Source organism: Leopardus geoffroyi, chromosome E2 (genome assembly GCF_018350155.1).
Source record: "Leopardus geoffroyi isolate Oge1 chromosome E2, O.geoffroyi_Oge1_pat1.0, whole genome shotgun sequence".
NCBI lineage: Eukaryota > Metazoa > Chordata > Mammalia > Carnivora > Felidae > Leopardus > Leopardus geoffroyi.
The window spans coordinates 5512280-5530403 of record NC_059335.1 but is presented as its reverse complement, the minus strand read 5'-3'; the positions used below and the strand labels follow the sequence as shown (position 1 = coordinate 5530403).

The 18124-nt window shown below is 44.3% G+C and overlaps 1 protein-coding gene across 1 annotated transcript; it reads right to left on the bottom strand.

The window, feature by feature from the left end:
* Positions 1 to 184: 184 nt before the first annotated feature.
* On the bottom strand, positions 185 to 6125 carry LOC123578370 (putative protein ZNF720). The gene is made up of 3 exons (XM_045441304.1): positions 6071 to 6125; positions 862 to 988; positions 185 to 365 (listed from the first exon to the last, which is right to left on the bottom strand). The coding sequence occupies exons 1-3, from the start codon at positions 6083 to 6085 to the stop codon at positions 256 to 258; spliced, it is 252 nt and encodes an 83-aa protein (XP_045297260.1). The 5' UTR covers positions 6086 to 6125; the 3' UTR covers positions 185 to 255.
* Positions 6126 to 18124: the final 11999 nt, after the last annotated feature.

Below are 18124 nucleotides of genomic sequence, written 5' to 3'. Positions count from 1 at the left end.
CAAGACCTCAAAGCAAATGGAGAACCAGTTAGATTATGGAGGACCTCACTGTGGATGTGAAGAACCCTCAGTGGAACTGAAGGAGAATCCTTAGAGAATGGAAAGCATGGTGTGTTGGAAAGCAGATGTCCCATGTGAGAGGAAGAGCCCTGAAACTGGCCTTTTCAATCTAATTTCCATTCAAGGAGAGCTGCTCAACCGCATTCTGAGGTCCAATTCTTCCTTCACGACTGGACCTCACCTCTGTCATCCGCTTCAGTTCCACCTACCTGGGTGTGTAGCTACTGTCTCCTTTCTCTTCACGGCCCAGACATCCTTCTTGTGTTCCAAAAAGATGACCAGGTCTGGCTTTGACACAACAAGACCTGTTTATTAGAAAAAAAAGAATGTGAGTGTGGTTGGGGATTCTAACTTCTGATCCACTATTGTGTTTAGTAGAGCAGAGAGGACAGAGTAGAAGCTTGAAAATGATTTCCCAAATGCTGTGGGCCAACATCCCCTTTAAAACACGCAGGATGAATTTTCCATGTTCAGATCTTGACCTCCACTTCCGAGTACTACCTTGACAATAATGAGTAGAAATCGGTATTTAAGACAAAAAAGATACCGTTTTATACCACTTAGCCGTTAAAATTGTCATTAATGTATAGAAATGATGATGTTACCCTAAGGAAGGGAAGGTAAAGCTGAAAAGGAAATATCATGAAGATTTTCTCTACATCCACAAACCCCTACTTCTTTCCCTGACTGCAAGGATCTGAATCCCAGTCATGCAAAGAGGAAGATTCCAAGAGACAGTCTTCAAGGGAAGGAACAAATCCCTGAGTATGGTTTGGGCAATGTGGAAGGAGTTATCCTCACCCAAGAAAAGGAGGTGTCCGTAGTTCTCTAACATCACATCCCTGTACAGTTCCCACTGACTGTGGTTCAGGCACCCCAACTCTTTCTGAGAAAATTCTATGGCCACATCCCTGAATGTCAGCAATCCCTGCAATAAAAAAACACAGTTATCAAGTGGCCACAGGCAGAGTTCATAATGCTAGGTCAAATGAAAGAGGCAGTTAATGTCACCAGCCGGACTCCAAGACCTGACTTTAATGCTTGTGCTTGTACCCACCGATCTTAGTTCCACACTTTACTTAACCTCTTTTTCTATCTTCTCTTTTACTTCACAAAAACACCCCATGGGTATAGTCTCCTGGAGTGGAAACAGAAACCATCCAACAAAAGGTAATGACTGCCCTAAGGAAGAGCTTGGAGGAGCTCAGTTGGAGATTAACCCCTGACTCACACCTAAGCAAACGCATAATAGACTAAACTACGGAGTGAGTACAGTTACCTTCATCTCATACATACATTTTATTTTAAATCTTATGTCTTTGAGTGAGATAGAGCGTGCCCAAGGGGGGGTGGGGCAGAGAGAGAGAGACAGAATCCCAACCAGGGTCCATGCTCAGAGTGGAGCCTGATCTCAGGACTTTCATCCTGACCTGAGCCTAAATTAAGAGTAGGACGCTCAATGGACTCAGCCACCCAGGAGCTCCCTTTTCCCTCATTATAATACTAAAATCTCACCCAAGGACGAGCACAAACCTCATTTCCTATGAAATATGCAGAGTATGTACACAACTGTTCTCTTAAGGCTTATGTGCAACCTTATACTCCACTTGGCATAAGATGATGGCCTCCCCTTTCTGAATATCCACGCTAACCCTAAATGAAAGGACACCATTCCCCCTTCCTCTGTGAGTATCAGATTTGGAAGTTCCTCCCTGTGATTTCCTTGTTTCTTGTAAATCATTTTTGCTTTGCTCACATCCTCACCTGGTATAGTTTTTTTGTGATCCAAAAACGACCGAACTTCTGTTAGTTCAGTTAGATCAGGAGAACTGGTTCTGGCTTAGGGAGGTTCCTGCTTGATGAGGTAAGATGATTTGTCACCCAGTATCATGCTCTAGTATATTCTTTACCTTGGAGGTAAGAACCTTTATAAATACTGTGTTTCTTCAAGAGAATTTGTAAAATGAAGGCATCAACACAGGCATATACATTTTGAATATTGTATTTACATCATACAGTACATGTGCTATCTATTTCTTAAATGGAAAGTTCTGGGGAGTGACAAATGTACTTAGCATATTCTAATATGAATTAGAATTTGACAACAGGACCTTGGGGATCTTGTTAAAATGCAGATACTGCTCAGGAGTTCTAGGATGGGGTAGATGTCTGCATTCCTAACAAGGCATTAGTGTATGGGCCAAGAGATACATATTTCAATAACGAAGAAGAACTCAAAGACAAGAACTTTTGGGGAACTTGGAACTGAATGGGATTCATAACAATTACAGGTACTACTAGAATAGCAAGAACGGCAATAAACCTTTCCAAGCATTTCCTGGTTAGTAGAGAGCATTCAGAGTTTTTCATAACTTATTGGAAAATAAATCATAGTCTAAGACAACAGACACACTATTCTTCTATTTCCATGTGAATATTTTTTCAAGCATCCAGTATGTGGTAGGGGTCATGTTTTAACCCAGGTCATCTGACCTGGAGTTGACCTAAAATGACACTAAAATATGGAGGGGTCCCTAACCAAATGATCATAACAGGTGTCAAACCTGAAGAATGATGGAAAGAAGGTATGCACACAAAATTGATCACCTTTATACATTCCATGCTCACATCCATAAATATTTAAAGAAGTTGTAAAAATATTAAACGTAGCAAAGTATGCTGGTGACTAGGAAACATTTTCAATGAAGGACACCTGGGTGGCTCAGGTGGTTAAGTGTCCACCTCTTGAATTTGGCTCAGGTCACGATTTCACAGTTCACCAGTTCAAACCCCACCTCAGGCTCTGTGCTGACAGTGTGGAGCTGGCTAGGGATTCTCTCTCTCTGCCCCTGCCTCTCTCTTCCTCCAAAACAAGCAAAACATTTTCAGTGACATGAAACTCATAAAACTAATTGTAGATAATGATGCTTAGGTCTTTTACTCACACTATCAACACAAACACACATTAAGATACAAAGACAACAGTTATTTCTGACTCCAGTATGATGAGGGATACAATCAGAAAAATTTTCACCTGTAGCACAGAAAGCTAACATACAGTTGTATTATGTGGACATTCATCAAATAAAGGCTGGTTCCTACATTTTTCTTTAAGTTTATTTATATCGTGAAAGAGAGCGTGGGTAAGCACGGTGTGAAAGACGGAGAAGCAGAGAAAGGGAGAGAACCCCAAGCTGTGACTCCAGACTCCAGGCTGTGACTGAGCCACCTAGGTATCCCTGGTTATTACATTTTTACAGGGTCTCATGACCACGGGTACATGTCATCACTGCTTCATATTGAACTGAATGGTAAGCACCAGAGAAATCTTGCAGAAGCAGTTTTACACATAGAAATTTAAAGAAACATTTGTGATTGAACACTCTATGCACCTACCCTCCCCTTGAACATAGAAGCTTCATGCAGCCAAAGTACAGTTCTTTCTGCCCACGGGTCCTGCCCTGTGCTATTTCAATAAACTATCTGGCACCACAGAGTATCTCAAGAGTTGTCTTGACCGTAGTACTCCATGATCTGCTAATACAGTTTTTATTTGAAAGCTTTTTTAAATTTTATTTTTTAATTATTACTATTGAGAAAGAGAGAGAGAGAGAGACAGAGAGACAGAGAGAGACAGGGTGGAAGGGAGAGAGGGAAGAGACAGGGACAGAGAGAATACCAGGAGAGGCAGAGAGAGAGGGAGAGAGAAATGGAGAGGCAGGGCTCCTGTTCACCTGATGCTGGGCTCCAGCTCAGGACTGGTGAGATCATGACCTGAGTGGAAGTCTGACGCTAATGAACTGAGCCATGCACGTGCCCCTCATTGAAAGCTTTAATCATTCATCATTTGTGCTGTTTTATTTCAGGATTTTAAGGTACTCAAACATGGTAATTCTTGGTACTGTGTGATTCTTCTTTCTTTTTGTGAAATACACAGACGTAAGTAAGAGTATGCGTGTGTCATGACTATGCAGCAAAATAAAAAGCTACAGGATGAAGGTCTGACTCATTGAGAACCTTGACCCCCAGGGGTCATTACATCACAACAGTGAGGGTCTCATTGTCTGGTGGGGACTAATGTGACGTGGGCCAGGAGTCAATGTTCAAGGAAATAGTCTTGATCCTTTTTGGTTAACGAGGCTGTTTGTGTAAAAGCACAGGGACAGGATCTGTGGTAAGAATGAGCTGCAGGGTGATTGGGAGGAGCTGTTGATTATATACTTTAAGTTGGGAGGGGGAAGAAATATAAGTTTCTACAGGGCTTTCATATGTTAAAGAAGACTTCCAGGACGCGGAAGTCTGTCTAGGGTAAAGCTAAGCTTGCTGTTTGCCTCTAGGAAAGCATCAACATTAAAGCAGTTGCACAATCCTTGAGGAATATCTTCCTCTGCCAGTCTGGAGTATTTCTCCAGGGGTTGTAAGTTGTGAGAAATTTTAATTTTATCCACATTTCTTTTGCATTTGTCCTCCTCCTCAGAAACTACAAGGAAGGGTTGCCTGGATGGCTCAATCAAGCTTCTGACTTTTGAATTAGGCTGAGGTCAAGACCTCTTGATTTGTGAGTTCGAGCCCTGTGTCCCACTCAGTGCTGGCTCTGTGTCGCCTACTTGGGAAGTGGCTCTCTCTTGGCCACTCCCCTGCTCTCTCTCTCTCTCTCTCTCAAAATAAACTTAAAAACTTAAGAAAGAAAAAAAATCTACAAGGTGAAAAAAATACAAGAAAAGTGAAACTAGGAGAAAGATATTTCCAGTTTAAATGTGATGGTGTCTGGAAATTACTCAGGGAATCTGGCTGAAATCATCACAACTGATAAGGAAAATATGAACATTACAGGGGAGGAATCTGGCAGAGAGCACAAACCCAAGTGATAGAAGATAACATCAGCCGTAAGGAAACAAATGGATATCAGTGCCTAAGGCACACCTCAGGACACGGGATCGCCTGTGTGCTCTTGTGACCCCAAACAGTAAATCACAATATAAACAAGTTAAGGACACAGTGGATTTATACAGACTTTATCACATATACTTGCCATGTCCTGGAATATCTAGGATATCTTAAAGTAGCTTTTCCACATCCTCAAGAGCAGGAACATTCTAAGTTATTATGTGCCTCATATCCATCTTGTGTACTTGTGCATTTTCATAATCCTCCTCTACCCGGGGCAGAGAAAGCATTCGGATAAGACCTACATGGGAATGGTTTTCCTTGATTGCTATCCCAGGACCAGACCCCATCAGCAACAGGACACTTGGCCTCAACACCTTCCTCTCTGGATCTGTCACAAAGGGAATATTTTCAATACTTGTAGGAATTTAATTCAAAGTGACAACTGCTGTTGCCCTACTAGAAGCCAGGTTGGAGAAAAGGGAGAGAAGCCTCTGGGATATAGGGGAGGAGTGTTCTGAAGACATAACCTAGAATATCATTTCTGAAATGTTAAAAATTAGGTGAAAACCTGGGGTATCTGGGTGGCTCAGTTGGTTGAGCGTCTGACTGCGGCTCAGGTCGTGGTCTCGTGGTCTATGAGGTCGAGCCCTGCATCGGGCTCTGTGCTCAGAGCCTGGAGCCTGTTCCGGATTCTGTGTCTCCCTCTCTCTCTGACCTGACCCTACCCCGTTCATTTTCTCTGTCTCTGTCTCAACAAAGTAAACGTGTAAAAAAAAAAAATTAGGTGAAAACCTAAAGCAGAACCATAAGAACTAAACAAATAAAACCATTGGTATTTACAATTTTTTCATTTAGAGAGAGAGAGAGGGAGAGAGAGAGAAAATGCATGCAAATGGAGGACAGGGACTCAAGTAGAGAGAGAAAATCTTAAGTAGGCTCCAAGCTCAGAAGGAACCCTGATGCAGGGCTGGATAGCAGGTCCCTGGGATCAAGACCTGAGCCTAAATCAAGAGTCATATGCTCAACTGAATGAACCACCCAGGTGCCCTGCAATTTCTACATGCATGGATTATCCTGAGAACAAGGTGACAGGTCCTCTTGCAATGGACTCAAGGCTTACCTGAGAATTGGCCATTTCTTCTTTCACCTCCTCTTCAAGAGTTTTCTCAGAAGATTTTTGTGGAGAAATCCCAGCTGAAGTGGGAGCAAATGCCTTTAAAGCCACCACTGCAACCTCTTCACCAGTAGCCTGGTCACCTGCAGGCAGGGCTTTGAAATGCAAAAAAAGACCCAAGTTCCTCATCATTTTTGTCAGGAGCTATTCAGAAACTACGGTGTCCCACGTGGAGACCAGCCTCTGAGTTTCCTGTCTCTGCTTTCAGGTGGCCTCCCCTCTCACAGAAGCCCACAAATTCTGCTTGAGCATAGGAACAGTGTGTTACATGGACCTGACCCTCCCCATCTCCTGTACCGGAGACCCTTGAGCCAAGCCTGCACTCAACTCTGATAACTTAATGGGAAGCCTTTCGGCTTAACTCTGGCTTCCCTTAGCATTTTGATAGGAAAAGATTGGATTCAGTAGGGAGAAAGGGAACCATTAGGACCTGAGGCCCCTGGGTGGGGAAAACACATTTTGGAACAATGCTGAGAATGTCTGACTACAGAAAACCCCCTCAGGTGTAAGGTTCCTCTTAAGAATGTGGCAGACACCACCTACTCCCCCTCAGGAATTTGACTAAAGACCTAACTAAAAACCAGTAGTAGATGATAAAACTTAAAACCCACAAGGAACAATATGGCCATAGACCACCCCTCCTGCAACGGAAATGAGCCAATCAGGAAGGGAAAACCCAGCACCTCAAGTTGTTAATCCAGTATGCATAGGACTTGAGAAGGAACAAGGGGGAAGGGAAGAGGGAGAGACCAGAACCTTATACCACAAAGGCCCTTGCCTATTGTCACTGGTATTCACATTCCAATGCCCCTCTCTGAAAAGAGAGCTTTCCTACTACTCTTCCTCTCTTATACTCTAATAAAGTTTTGCCTGTTGCTCATTTTGTGTCCACCTCTTTATTCTTTGAATCGGTGAGAAAACAAATCCCTGCATCCTGGGTATTGATGCAAAAAATCCCATAACAGAAATCCCTGGAACACTTCACTAAAACAACACTTGTTTCCACCCACACCAGTTGAGGGAATCTGAGGGGGAGGGTAGCAGCAATGATTATTAATGCAAACTCCACACACGATCCTATTGGGAAGCATTTGGGAAGTGAGCAAGCAAAACACAGTAACCATGGGTATGGTTATTGTCCAGATTTCAATCCATGCCTTCTCCACTGATCAGAGTTTCTGTAAATTTACACATTCTCCTCCTTTCTGCTTCACAGAAGGACACGTGTTTACAAATGGAGCTTTCCCTGATACATGCGAATGAGCAAGTTTTGGGGTGATAGTGGGGTGGTCCAGAGCTGATGGCCAAGAAAGAATTCTTGAAGACATCTTTGGTGCACCCAGGTGATTTTATTCAAGTATGGGTACAGGGCCCATAATCAGGAAGAGGTGCCCTGGGACCCTGAAGAGACCCTGACTTTACACTTGGGAACTGGGGGAGGTGAAGTCAAGGAGTAGTTTCCAATGAGTTTTTTTCCTATGCTAATCAATACTCACAGGATACCTAGACCTAGTTATTGTGAAGCTAAAGTTGTTTTTCCCTCTAGGAAAGCATTAACATTAAGACAGTAAAGAATTCCTGGAAAAACTTTTACTCCACCTGTCTCAAGTAGTTGTCCATGGGCTGCAGGTTATAAGGAAATTTAATTTTATCTGCCATTTCCTTCAGTCTTTGTTTCCCTCATCAACTGCCAAATAATCATCCAAATAGGACATACTTTTCAAACTCCCAATGGCCACAAACAAGAATTCAATTCGAATTGTTCATTATTTTCATTGACATTTGGTGTTACACTATTTTCTTTTTTAGCTATTCTAAAAAATATTGAGTGGTTTCTCACAGTAAATATCAAGTGGTCTTAATACTGTTGCACTGGTGGCTCAAACAGAAATCGCTTAAAAGTATAATGTTGAACAAAAATAAAAATGGCGGCATTAAACCATCAGCGAGGCTTGACTTTTAACCAAGTAGGATTTTTCTTCTCTTGGGAAATCCTCCCTTCATCTCGTCTTAGCCTTAAAATTTTTTTTAAATATTTGAGAGAGAGAGACAGACAGAGAGGGCACATGAGTGGGGGAAGAGCAGAGGGAGACTGAGGATCTGACCCAGGTTCCACACTCACAGCAGAGAGCCTGATGTGGGGCTTGAAGTCACAAATTGTGAGATCATGACCTGAGCCAAAGTGGGATGCCTAAATGACTGTGCCACCCAGGCACCCCTCTTAGCCTTTTTAAAATGAGAAACCCAGGACCACACTGAAAACATGATGAACAAGGATGGCAACACAAACACAGTAACTGTCGGAACCGGATGGTTCCTGTATTTCCCTACAACCCCCCAGCCCCTTCCTCTGGGTTGGCTTGCAGTTCTCAAGACCCTAACCTGCTGCAGCCTCCTTTACCTGGCAAAGCAAGAAAGCTATTGTTCCTCTTTATCCCAAACTCTGTCTTCATATTATATTTTGGCTCTGAAGTACAGAGGTGAGTTTTCAGCGAGAGTGAATGTGTAGGAGAGGAAAATATTTTTCTTCACCTTTTCTCAGTTGTTTGGTAATTCCAATAATTAAGCTGACATAAGACAGTTCCACAAGAGAAAAATATTTAATTATAGGAACATCAGTGGTATGAGGCTCAAAGTCAGGCAGGCGATGCTTACATTCCATTGGGTCTTAAGGAGAGGGGATAGGCTTTAGAATTTCAAAAAGGGGGAAGTGCATTCACAGGAAAAAGTAAAGAGTAAATGTTTGCCAAACCAATGTTTGCTATGCCAGGCAGGTAATGCTTTATAAAAAGTTCCTGTCTGGTAATAGCTCTTTTCCAGGTAGAGGTCCCTCATCTAATTTATGGTTTGTCTAAAAGCCTCAGAAAACAGGCAAATATTTCCCTTTGCAGCAACGGAATAATCCCAGAGGACATTTTAAGTTAAATGAGCCCCACACAGCAAAATACACACTGTAGGAAATCACATATATGTGGAATACATAAAAAGACAAAAATGTAGAAGATTAGCATGTTTATTGCCAGGGGCTGAGGATGGGGAATTGTTCAGACATTGGATCAAATGATAAAAGGTATACTTACACAGGATGTGTAAGCACAGAACATGTACAGCATGGTGACTATATATATATATATATATATATATATAATGTATCTATATTTTAATTTTTTACGTTTATTTACTTTTGAGAGACAGACAGATCACAAGTGGGGGAGGGGCAGAGAGGGAATGAGACAAGGAATCCGAAGCAGGCCCCAGGCTCTGAGGTGTCAGCACAGAGTCCAATGTGGAGATTATACTCGCAAACTAGGAGATCATGACCTGTGCAGGAGTCACGCTTAACCCACTGAGCCCCCCAGGCACCCCTGATGGTGACTATATTTAATACTAGTGTATTATATATTAAAAAAATTTCTTTTTAACATTTATTCATCTTTGAGAGACAGAGAGAGACAGAGTATGAATGGGGAAGGGCCAGAGAGAGGGAGACACAGAATCTGAAGCAGGCTCCAGGCGCCGAGCTGTCAGCACAGAGCCCGACGCGGGGCTCAAACTCATGAACTGCAAGATCATGACCCGAGCCCAAGTCGGACACTCAACTGACTGAGCCATCCACGTGCTCCAATACTAGTGTATTATAAATGTGAAATTTACTAGGAGAGACTATCATAAGTGTTCTCAACACACACACACGCACACACATTTAACTATGGAAAGTGAGGTGTATGTTTATTAGATTGTTTTAGGTAATTACTTTCTAAGTGGGACACAAGGGTGCAGGAGCATTTGGCTCCAGGGGTCCCAGAAAGACCCAGTTGCCACTCGTGGCCGACCAAGTTAAAGGCAAGAAAGAGGACTTCCACTAACACAATTTTGATATCAAACTTTCTCATTGGGTGCTTTCCATCATGTGTCTCGTGGCTCAGGAAAAAGACTCTCAGGAGAACAGGAACTACCCCCTCCAGCCACAAGGAGTACCCTGAGTCAGAAAGACCCCACCTGTGATGGACTCCAAGACAATGACTTAAACTTCATTGCCTACCTGCAGGCACCCACTCACTTTTGCCCATCCTCCCCTGCCCCCTGCCCCCGTTTCCCTTATATAAACCTGAAAGTGTTTCTAGCACATTGAAGATGGTCTTTGAGCCATCAGTCAGCTATCTTCCCAGTGTTGGCCTCCTGGAAATACCTTCTTTTCTTGTTTCATCACCTCTGCCTTTGGTTTTGTCAGTGGTGAGTGGCCAGAACTGGTCTGTTTGAGACCCCAGAGACAGGTGGTCTTGTGGGTCTCCCTTCATGTCAGTTACTCAGAGAGAGATCCGTGGTGGCAAAATCAGAAAGGGATTTTTCTTCAGGGAGGTCAACGATGAGAAGGCAGTACACTAATATCTCAAACACTGTACTGGTTTCCAAACTGCTGAACATACTTCCAGGTTCATATAAGGAAAATGTAGGACAAAAGAAAGAGGGGAAGCTGGTTAAAGCAGGTATTAGGGGCCAGCTAGATGTCTGAGGCCAGATAATCCCCATGCATGCTTTTGGCTTCTGTAATCTTGCTTGCCTCTTGCATCCGCCAAATGCCAGCGTAGTACAACCAAAAAGTGCCCCGCCCTTTTTTTCCTCAAACCCCCATATTCCCACCCATAAAAAGAGACTGACACTAGGGCCACGGGTTCAGCCTTTGGAGGTGATACACTGGGCCAGCACCAGTGCAAAATAAACAGTCTTTCCTGATTCTCAAGTGTGTGTCGCTGGTCTCTTCCTGCACACCAAATATTTGCTGTAACATTTTTGGTGCATTGGACAGGAGGTTGACAGCTGCAATGGCCTTTTGAGCCACCATGGTCAGAAACCAGTGGAGAGTCCACTCATGTGGGCTCCTGCGAGGGAAAGGAAGGCAGCCACTGGTGGTTTCACTGGACCCCAACCCTCGCTGGGCAGGACAATAGTCAGCCACTACTGCACTCAAACAGATTCCAGGAGCAATCAGAAAATTCTGCCAGAATGGGACATCAAATGGGGTAAGTGTCCCCAGGACCCCAGGACCGAGTTCAGGCCCACCCTACAGGCAGAAGGGAAACTTGATCACTTCCTGGGCAACATAGTTGCAGCTTAGAACAGGGAAATTCTGGGTTAAAGTTTGCAATCTGTCTGAATGTGTGAGTGCCCTTGCTCCATGGTTTTGGCTATGGAGCCTGAGTGGGTCCTGCCCTGGGATTTTGTGATGACTTCATACAGCTCTTAAGGCAGAATCAGGTCTGCAGATGCCAATCTGAATCAGGAGTTTATACTGACCTGCCAATGCTGAGAGGTATGTAAGTCCTGCGAGAGGAGCAGCCAGGAGCATGAAGCAACCTCTTCCCTCATGTTCGTCCTGCAATACGGTACATGGGAGGGATCTGTCTAGGATACCAGGATAGGGGGAAATTCCTCAAAACTAACTGTTTTGGAGTATAAATTAAGAATTTTTAAAAGATATTTCCACGTGACTATGGGGTCAAATTTACCCTTGGGTAATTATGTACCTTCTGTGAATTAGAATGGCCTATGTTCATTCTGTGTAGGTTGGCCTCCTGAGGACACCCTAGATGTCCCCACAGTCTGACCTGTTTATAAAGTAGTCAGTGGAGATCCCGGCCACCCAAATCAATTCTCATATGTCAATCAGTGGCTGGAAATAGCCCAAATCAAGCCTCCTTGGGTCTGATTCTATGTTAATAGTAAGGGACAATGTAGAGTCTTAGCAGCACAGACCAAGAAGATGACCTCACAGCAGAAAAAAACCACCTCCCATCCTCTGTGAAAATTCCAGAGTCTTTCCAATTCTACCACCATATGCCCCCAGAGCCCCATCAATCCAAGAGAGGGAAACCTCGCCTGCCTGATAGTTCACCCCAGTCAGTCTCACTTCTGCCAGCAGCCAATCTGCCCCAACATGGAACACCTGAACCAATAGGAAGACACCTTAGGTACATGGCTCAAGGTCCAAGGCCCCCAACAGCAATGCAGATGCCACTGCAGGAGACTATGACGCCCTAGAGAATAGGCCCTGACAGGACTCTACAAGAGGGGTGATCGGTTTTCTACTACCAACCATTCTCCCCTGCTGATCTCCTTAACTGGAAACACCACACACCGCCCTACTCTGAGAAATTGCAGGTGATCATAGATCTCCTGGAATCCATAATCCAGACTCACAACCCTTCCTGGGCTGACTGTAAGCAGCTTCTTCTTACCCTCTTCAACACAGAAGAGTGCCGATGAATTGTCACAGAAGCCAGAAAATGGCTCCAGACTCAGGCAATGGATGGACAACCGGATGTTGAGGCTTCAGCATGGGAGGCCATACCTGAGTGGAGCCCCATTGGGACCCCAACACAAAGGCAGGAAGGGTCAGATTAGAAAGATACTGACTTGCTTTCCTCCAGGGGGTAAAAGCAGGGCCAAAAAGCCCACCAACATGGCAAAGGTATCTGAGGTCCTACAAAAGCCAGAAGAGAGTCCAGGTAATTTTCATGAAAGATTATGTGAAGCCTTCAGAGTTTACACTGTATTCACCCCCCCAAAATCAGCACATGGTCAATGCTGCCTTCATGGGACAGGCCCAAAGTGACATTAGACAGAAGCTCCAAAAATTAGAAGGGTTCACTGGAAAGAACACCGTCAAACTATTGGAAACCGCCAACAAAGTTTTTGTAAATTGGGATTGAGCTGTCAGAAAGGAGGCACACCAAATGAAGCAAAAGGCAGCTCCTGGCCATGTCCTTGGGGCACCCACCCTCTCCAGAAGGGCCCCCATGGAAACCACAAAGGATTCAAAAACAAAAAAACAAGGGTGCCACTGGGACCAGACCAATGTTCTTACTGCAAAGAATTTCAACACTGGAAAAATGCGTGCCCCAACTACCAAAAAGGGAAACCAAAAACCTCCATTCCACTGAGCCGCTACCAACCAGAACCACCTGAGGCTGACCTGATCAGACTAGCAGGAGTAGACTCTGATTAGAAAAGACTGGGCTCTATCCAACTTGGCCCCCATGAGCCCATGGTCAAGACAAATGTGGGGGGCCAAACAATAGACTTCATGGTAGACACTGGGGCCAAACACTTTGCGGTAACACACAAGGTGGCACCTCTGTCAGGTCAAGAAGTCACCACTGTAGAGCCACAGGGGCATAAACCTGAAGGCCATTTTGTGGTCCATGACCGTGCCAGCTGCAGGGCCACCAAATAGCTCATGACTTCCTGTATCTACCCGGCTGCCCAGTCTGTTAGGTACACTTGCTAGCCAATTTGGGTGCATAAATAGCCTTCACCTCAGATGGATAGATGCAATTATGCCTAAATGAAAAGGCCCAACCCATGATTTTGTCCCTGACAATTCCATGGGAAGAGGAATAGAAATTAAATACTTCCCTTCCTGATGAGCCAACAGTGGCCCCCTGAGCTAGAAGCTGAATTTCCTTCAGTTTGGGCAGAAGGAAACCCCCCTAGCCTGGCATAAAAACCACCCCCCAATAGTAATTGACCTAAAGCCTGGGGCCACACCTGTCAAAATATGCTGATATTTTGGGAGTCACGCCTGAGAATTCAGACACACTTCGACAGGCTATGCAAATAGGGGCTTCTAAAATGATGCCAGTCCCCATGGAATACTCCCCTGCTGTCCATGAAAAAGCCTGGGACAAATGATTACCGCCCTCTACAGGATTTAAGAACCATTAATGAAGCAGTCGTCACACTGCATTCAGCAATGCCTAGCCCATACAGTCTCCTAGGACTCATACTCTCTGAAGCAGGATGATTCACATGTCTATAAGGGTTATGAGTCTTATAAGATGCCAGAGGGCAATACTTGCTACCGCATGCTCAGATGATAGATTATCAGGGACTGCTATGTGAGAACCCATGAGTAAGATTGGAAGCAGTAAAAACTCTAAACCCTGCCACTTTCTTGCCTGCAGTGGCAGGGTTCCCAGAGCATGATTATCTAGAGGTCATTGATGAAGTCTATTCTAGCCAACCAGACCTATCAGTCAGGCCCTTACAAAATCCTGACCTCATCCTGTACACCAAGGGCAGCAGCTTCATGAAGGGAAAAGATAGGCTGGTTATGAAGTAGTCTCTTTTTGAGGTGATAGAAGCAAAGGCCCTGCCACAAGGATGGTCAGCCCAAAGAGCAGAACTGTGGGCCCTAATAAGAGCACTAGACTCAGTGAAGACAAATGGGCCAACATATACAGTGATTCGCACTATGCCTATGCCACTCTACATATATATGGGGTTCTGTAAGAGGAGACAGGAGACAGGACTTTTGACTGAAGGAGGAAAAGAAAGAAAAAATCAGGAAGAAATCCTAAAACTCTTAAAGGCAGTCTGGGAACCCAGTTAAGTAGTAGTCATTCACTGCAAGGGACACCAAAGGGGAAAGGACCCAGTGTTAAAAGGTAACCAAAGGGCTGACACCACAGCTAAACAAGCAGTGGGAAAACAAACAACACACTCAAAAATCATCCTGGCCCTGGAGCTGCCAAGTTCCCCAAGGTACACAGTCCAAGAAACAAAATGGGAAAAGCAGGAAAAAGGAGGCCAGACAAAAGAAGGATGATGGGTACTTCTACACCAAAGAGTCTATATACAGGAGCAGCTAGCCCACCAGGTGGTTCTACAATAGCATGAGCTCACATAACTAAGAAAATCTGTCCATGAAACCTTACTGAGCATTTACTATGTAACTGCTCAACTCCCATCCCTCTGTGTCTCGATCCCTCAATGCTGCCTCCTCTGAGCTCAAAATAATGGCAAACAAGGCACCACTAGGCCCATGGGAATCCAATGCTGAGGTCAGGCATCCTTTGAAGATTTAGAAGTAGAGTTGACCAAAATAAGGCCCAGTAGAGCATCTAAATATCTTTTGGTATTCATCTACATGTTTTCAGGCTGAATTGAAGCCTATCCTACATGCACCAAAAAGCCAAGAGAATTAACCAAGGCCTTGCTAAGGAAAATCATTTCCAGACATGGAATGCTGGGAACCAAAGGCTCAGACAACGGCCTGGCTTTTGTGGCTGAGGTAGTGCAACAAGTATGCAAAACCTTAGGTAACCAATGGAACTTACATGCAGTCTACTGACCCCAGAGTTCAGGGAAAGTGGAACATATGAACAAGACCTTTAAATCAGTCATGGTAAAAGTATGTCAGGAAACTAACTTGCCCTGGCCGGATATACTACTCCTGGCTCTTCTCTGAATATGCTCTACACTTAGGGCAAAAATAGGGTTCGCCCCATTTGATATCCTATATGGAAGACCCCCTCCACTAGTCAAATCCAAGGGGGACCTGAATGAGCTAGGGAATTTAGAAATACAAAACAACTACAAGGATTAGGAAAAACTGTATTTGAGATACATAGATGGGTGAAAGATAGGATACTTATTTCCCTAGGAATAACTGTACACCCTCACAAACCTGGGGATCAGGTTTGGATGAAAGATTGGAAAAGGGAACCACTCAAACCTATCTAGAAGGGACCCTATTTAGTTGTGCCAACCACACAGCCCTCAAGGTTGCAGGACTAACCACCTGGATATATCATTCTGGACTAAGGACAGTCCACCTGATACCTGATAGCCACTTGGAAGGGAAAGGAATTGCTAACCAGCATAATTCTCTACAGATCACCCTTAAGAAGATAGCAGATGATAAGTGGCCTGCAGCTAACACCTGAGAACTGTTACCAGCGGCTTGAGGAAATCACCAAGCAACTTAAATGAACTACAATAAATCATTCTCTCTCAAATTCCATGGTCATCCCCAGTGTGCTTCTTTTTCCATACTTGTTGTTATACCCTTTGCTGTAGGGCTTACCCAAGTTACTCCTGTAGACTGGCACCTCAGTCACAAACTCTATTAGCCTCCCTCTGCTTACTAGTGTCAGAATACCTTATTCTCCTTAGATGTATATGATCTGAGTTGTAGCTGGTGTCCTTATCTGCATGGTTGTTCTCTGCCCTCAAAACTATCTCCTACCCCAGCTGGACTAATACTGGCACTAAACCTTGCCTCCTTACTTACACCTTCCTGTAAGTGTCTATCACACGACCTCCTCCCTTACCCCTGCCCTGAGTCACCTAAAATAGCTCTTAGGACAGGGACACACACACACACACACACACACACACACACACACGACATTCATCACATACACATATCAACATCCAAGATGTTATCAATCTGCCTCACTCTGTTCCTATGGCAGAAAAACTTACTGACAAGAATTAAAGCAAGACACCTTTGGCAGGGAACAACATGGCATGGAACCTCAGACAAATATGCATGCTGGGCACAACAAACCCACTTGGGATTGTCTGATGGAGGGGGAGTCCAAGAAGAGGCCTGTAACCAGGCAACCCAAGAGGCAGTTCAAAATTCCATTAAGAACATTTCTGGAAGTCTGCCCAGGAGACCCAAACGTCCAAAACTGAGACACAATGGGCCTTATGACTGTAACTGATAGCAGATTCTAAATTCAACTGATCACCTACCCAACTCCTCTAACCTTAAGCGAGCCAAAGACTGTTGGCTTTTCCTCTCTCTATCCCCCTTATGTTATGAGGCTACCTCGGTCCCAGAGAGTGTAACCAATATGGTTATCCCTGCAACATGTCAAGAGATAACATAACTGTCACAGTAGACCCCATGGTTACTGATATAAAACTAATAGGGCAGGCCTCCTTATGTTTTAAGGACCAACAAGGAACAACCCCTGTAGGTAAATTAACTAAAAACCAATGCAACCAAACTGAGATATACAATCAAATAGGTAAAAAACAAGAGTCACCCTGGTGCCTTCCCTCTGCAGGAATCTCCTTTGTTTGTGACTAATGCTTCTTTGTGCCTGGCTGCTAACTAGATGGGAATTTGTGCCTTTGCATTCCCACCCCCCAAATATTCTCCCTAACAACCCATCTCTTATACTTCCCTTGGTTCCACATACCCAGTCTAAACAAGCTATCCAAGAACTACCTCTATTAATTGGGTGGGGAATCACCACCGGAGTAACTGGTAGAGTTGGAGGAGGAGCCTCACATATTTCCATTTACCAAAAACTATCCCAAGATCTGACAGATGACATAGAACAACTTGCAAACTCCCTGGTAACCCTACAAAACCAGGTGGATTCTTTAGCAGTATTACAAAATAGAAGAGAGTTAGACTTGTTAACTCTGAGAAGGGGGAAATAAGTCTCTTCCTAAATGAGGAATAATGCTTCTATGTTAACCATTCAGGGATAGTTAGAGGTATAGACCAACAACTAAGGGAGTGGATCTTCAAACAGAGGCAAGAATTAGCAGATTCATGGAACTCTTGGAGCAACATATAGAATTGGGCATCCTGGCTCCTCCCTCTAGCTAGTTCTCTCCTAATGCAGTTCATAGCCCTCCCGTTTGGTCCTTGTATTCTTAATATGCTAACCAGGATTGTTTCCTCTCTCCTAGAAGTGGTAAAAGTCCAGATGATGCTCCAGTTGGACCATTCCAGCTGCCGTTACTCTCCTTTGGATGGCGAAGAACCCTAGCTGTCACATTCCTCACTTCAACGTCCCTGTCCACTAGGAAGAAGCCAGAATAGTCTTCACCCCTCCTCCAATTCCAGAAAACGGTTCCCTGGCCCCCACAAACTGATTTTCTCTAAGTCTGCTATAGCAACTTGAGGATCAAAATTGGGGAATGAGAATGAAAGCTGGTAAAAGCAGATAAAAGGGGGCAGCCAGATGTCCAAGCTGGATACTTCCCTTACATGCTTTTGGCTTCTGTCATCTTGCTTGCCTCCTTCATATGCCAACTGCCCATGTAGCACAACCAATTAGTGCCCCCCTTTCCACGTTTTTTCTCGAGACCCTGCAATCCCATCCATAAAGAGAGACTCACACCAGGGCTAGGGCTCAGCCTTTGGAGGTGACTCTGCTGGGCCAGCACTGGTGTGAAATAAACAGTCTC

Excerpts from the sequence above, each read along its gene's own strand:
- LOC123578370 (XM_045441304.1), bottom strand. Across the intron at positions 366-861 it reads CGGACACCTCCTTTTCTTGG|GTCTTGTTGTGTCAAAGCCA; the intron begins GTGAGGATAACT and ends TCTAATAAACAG.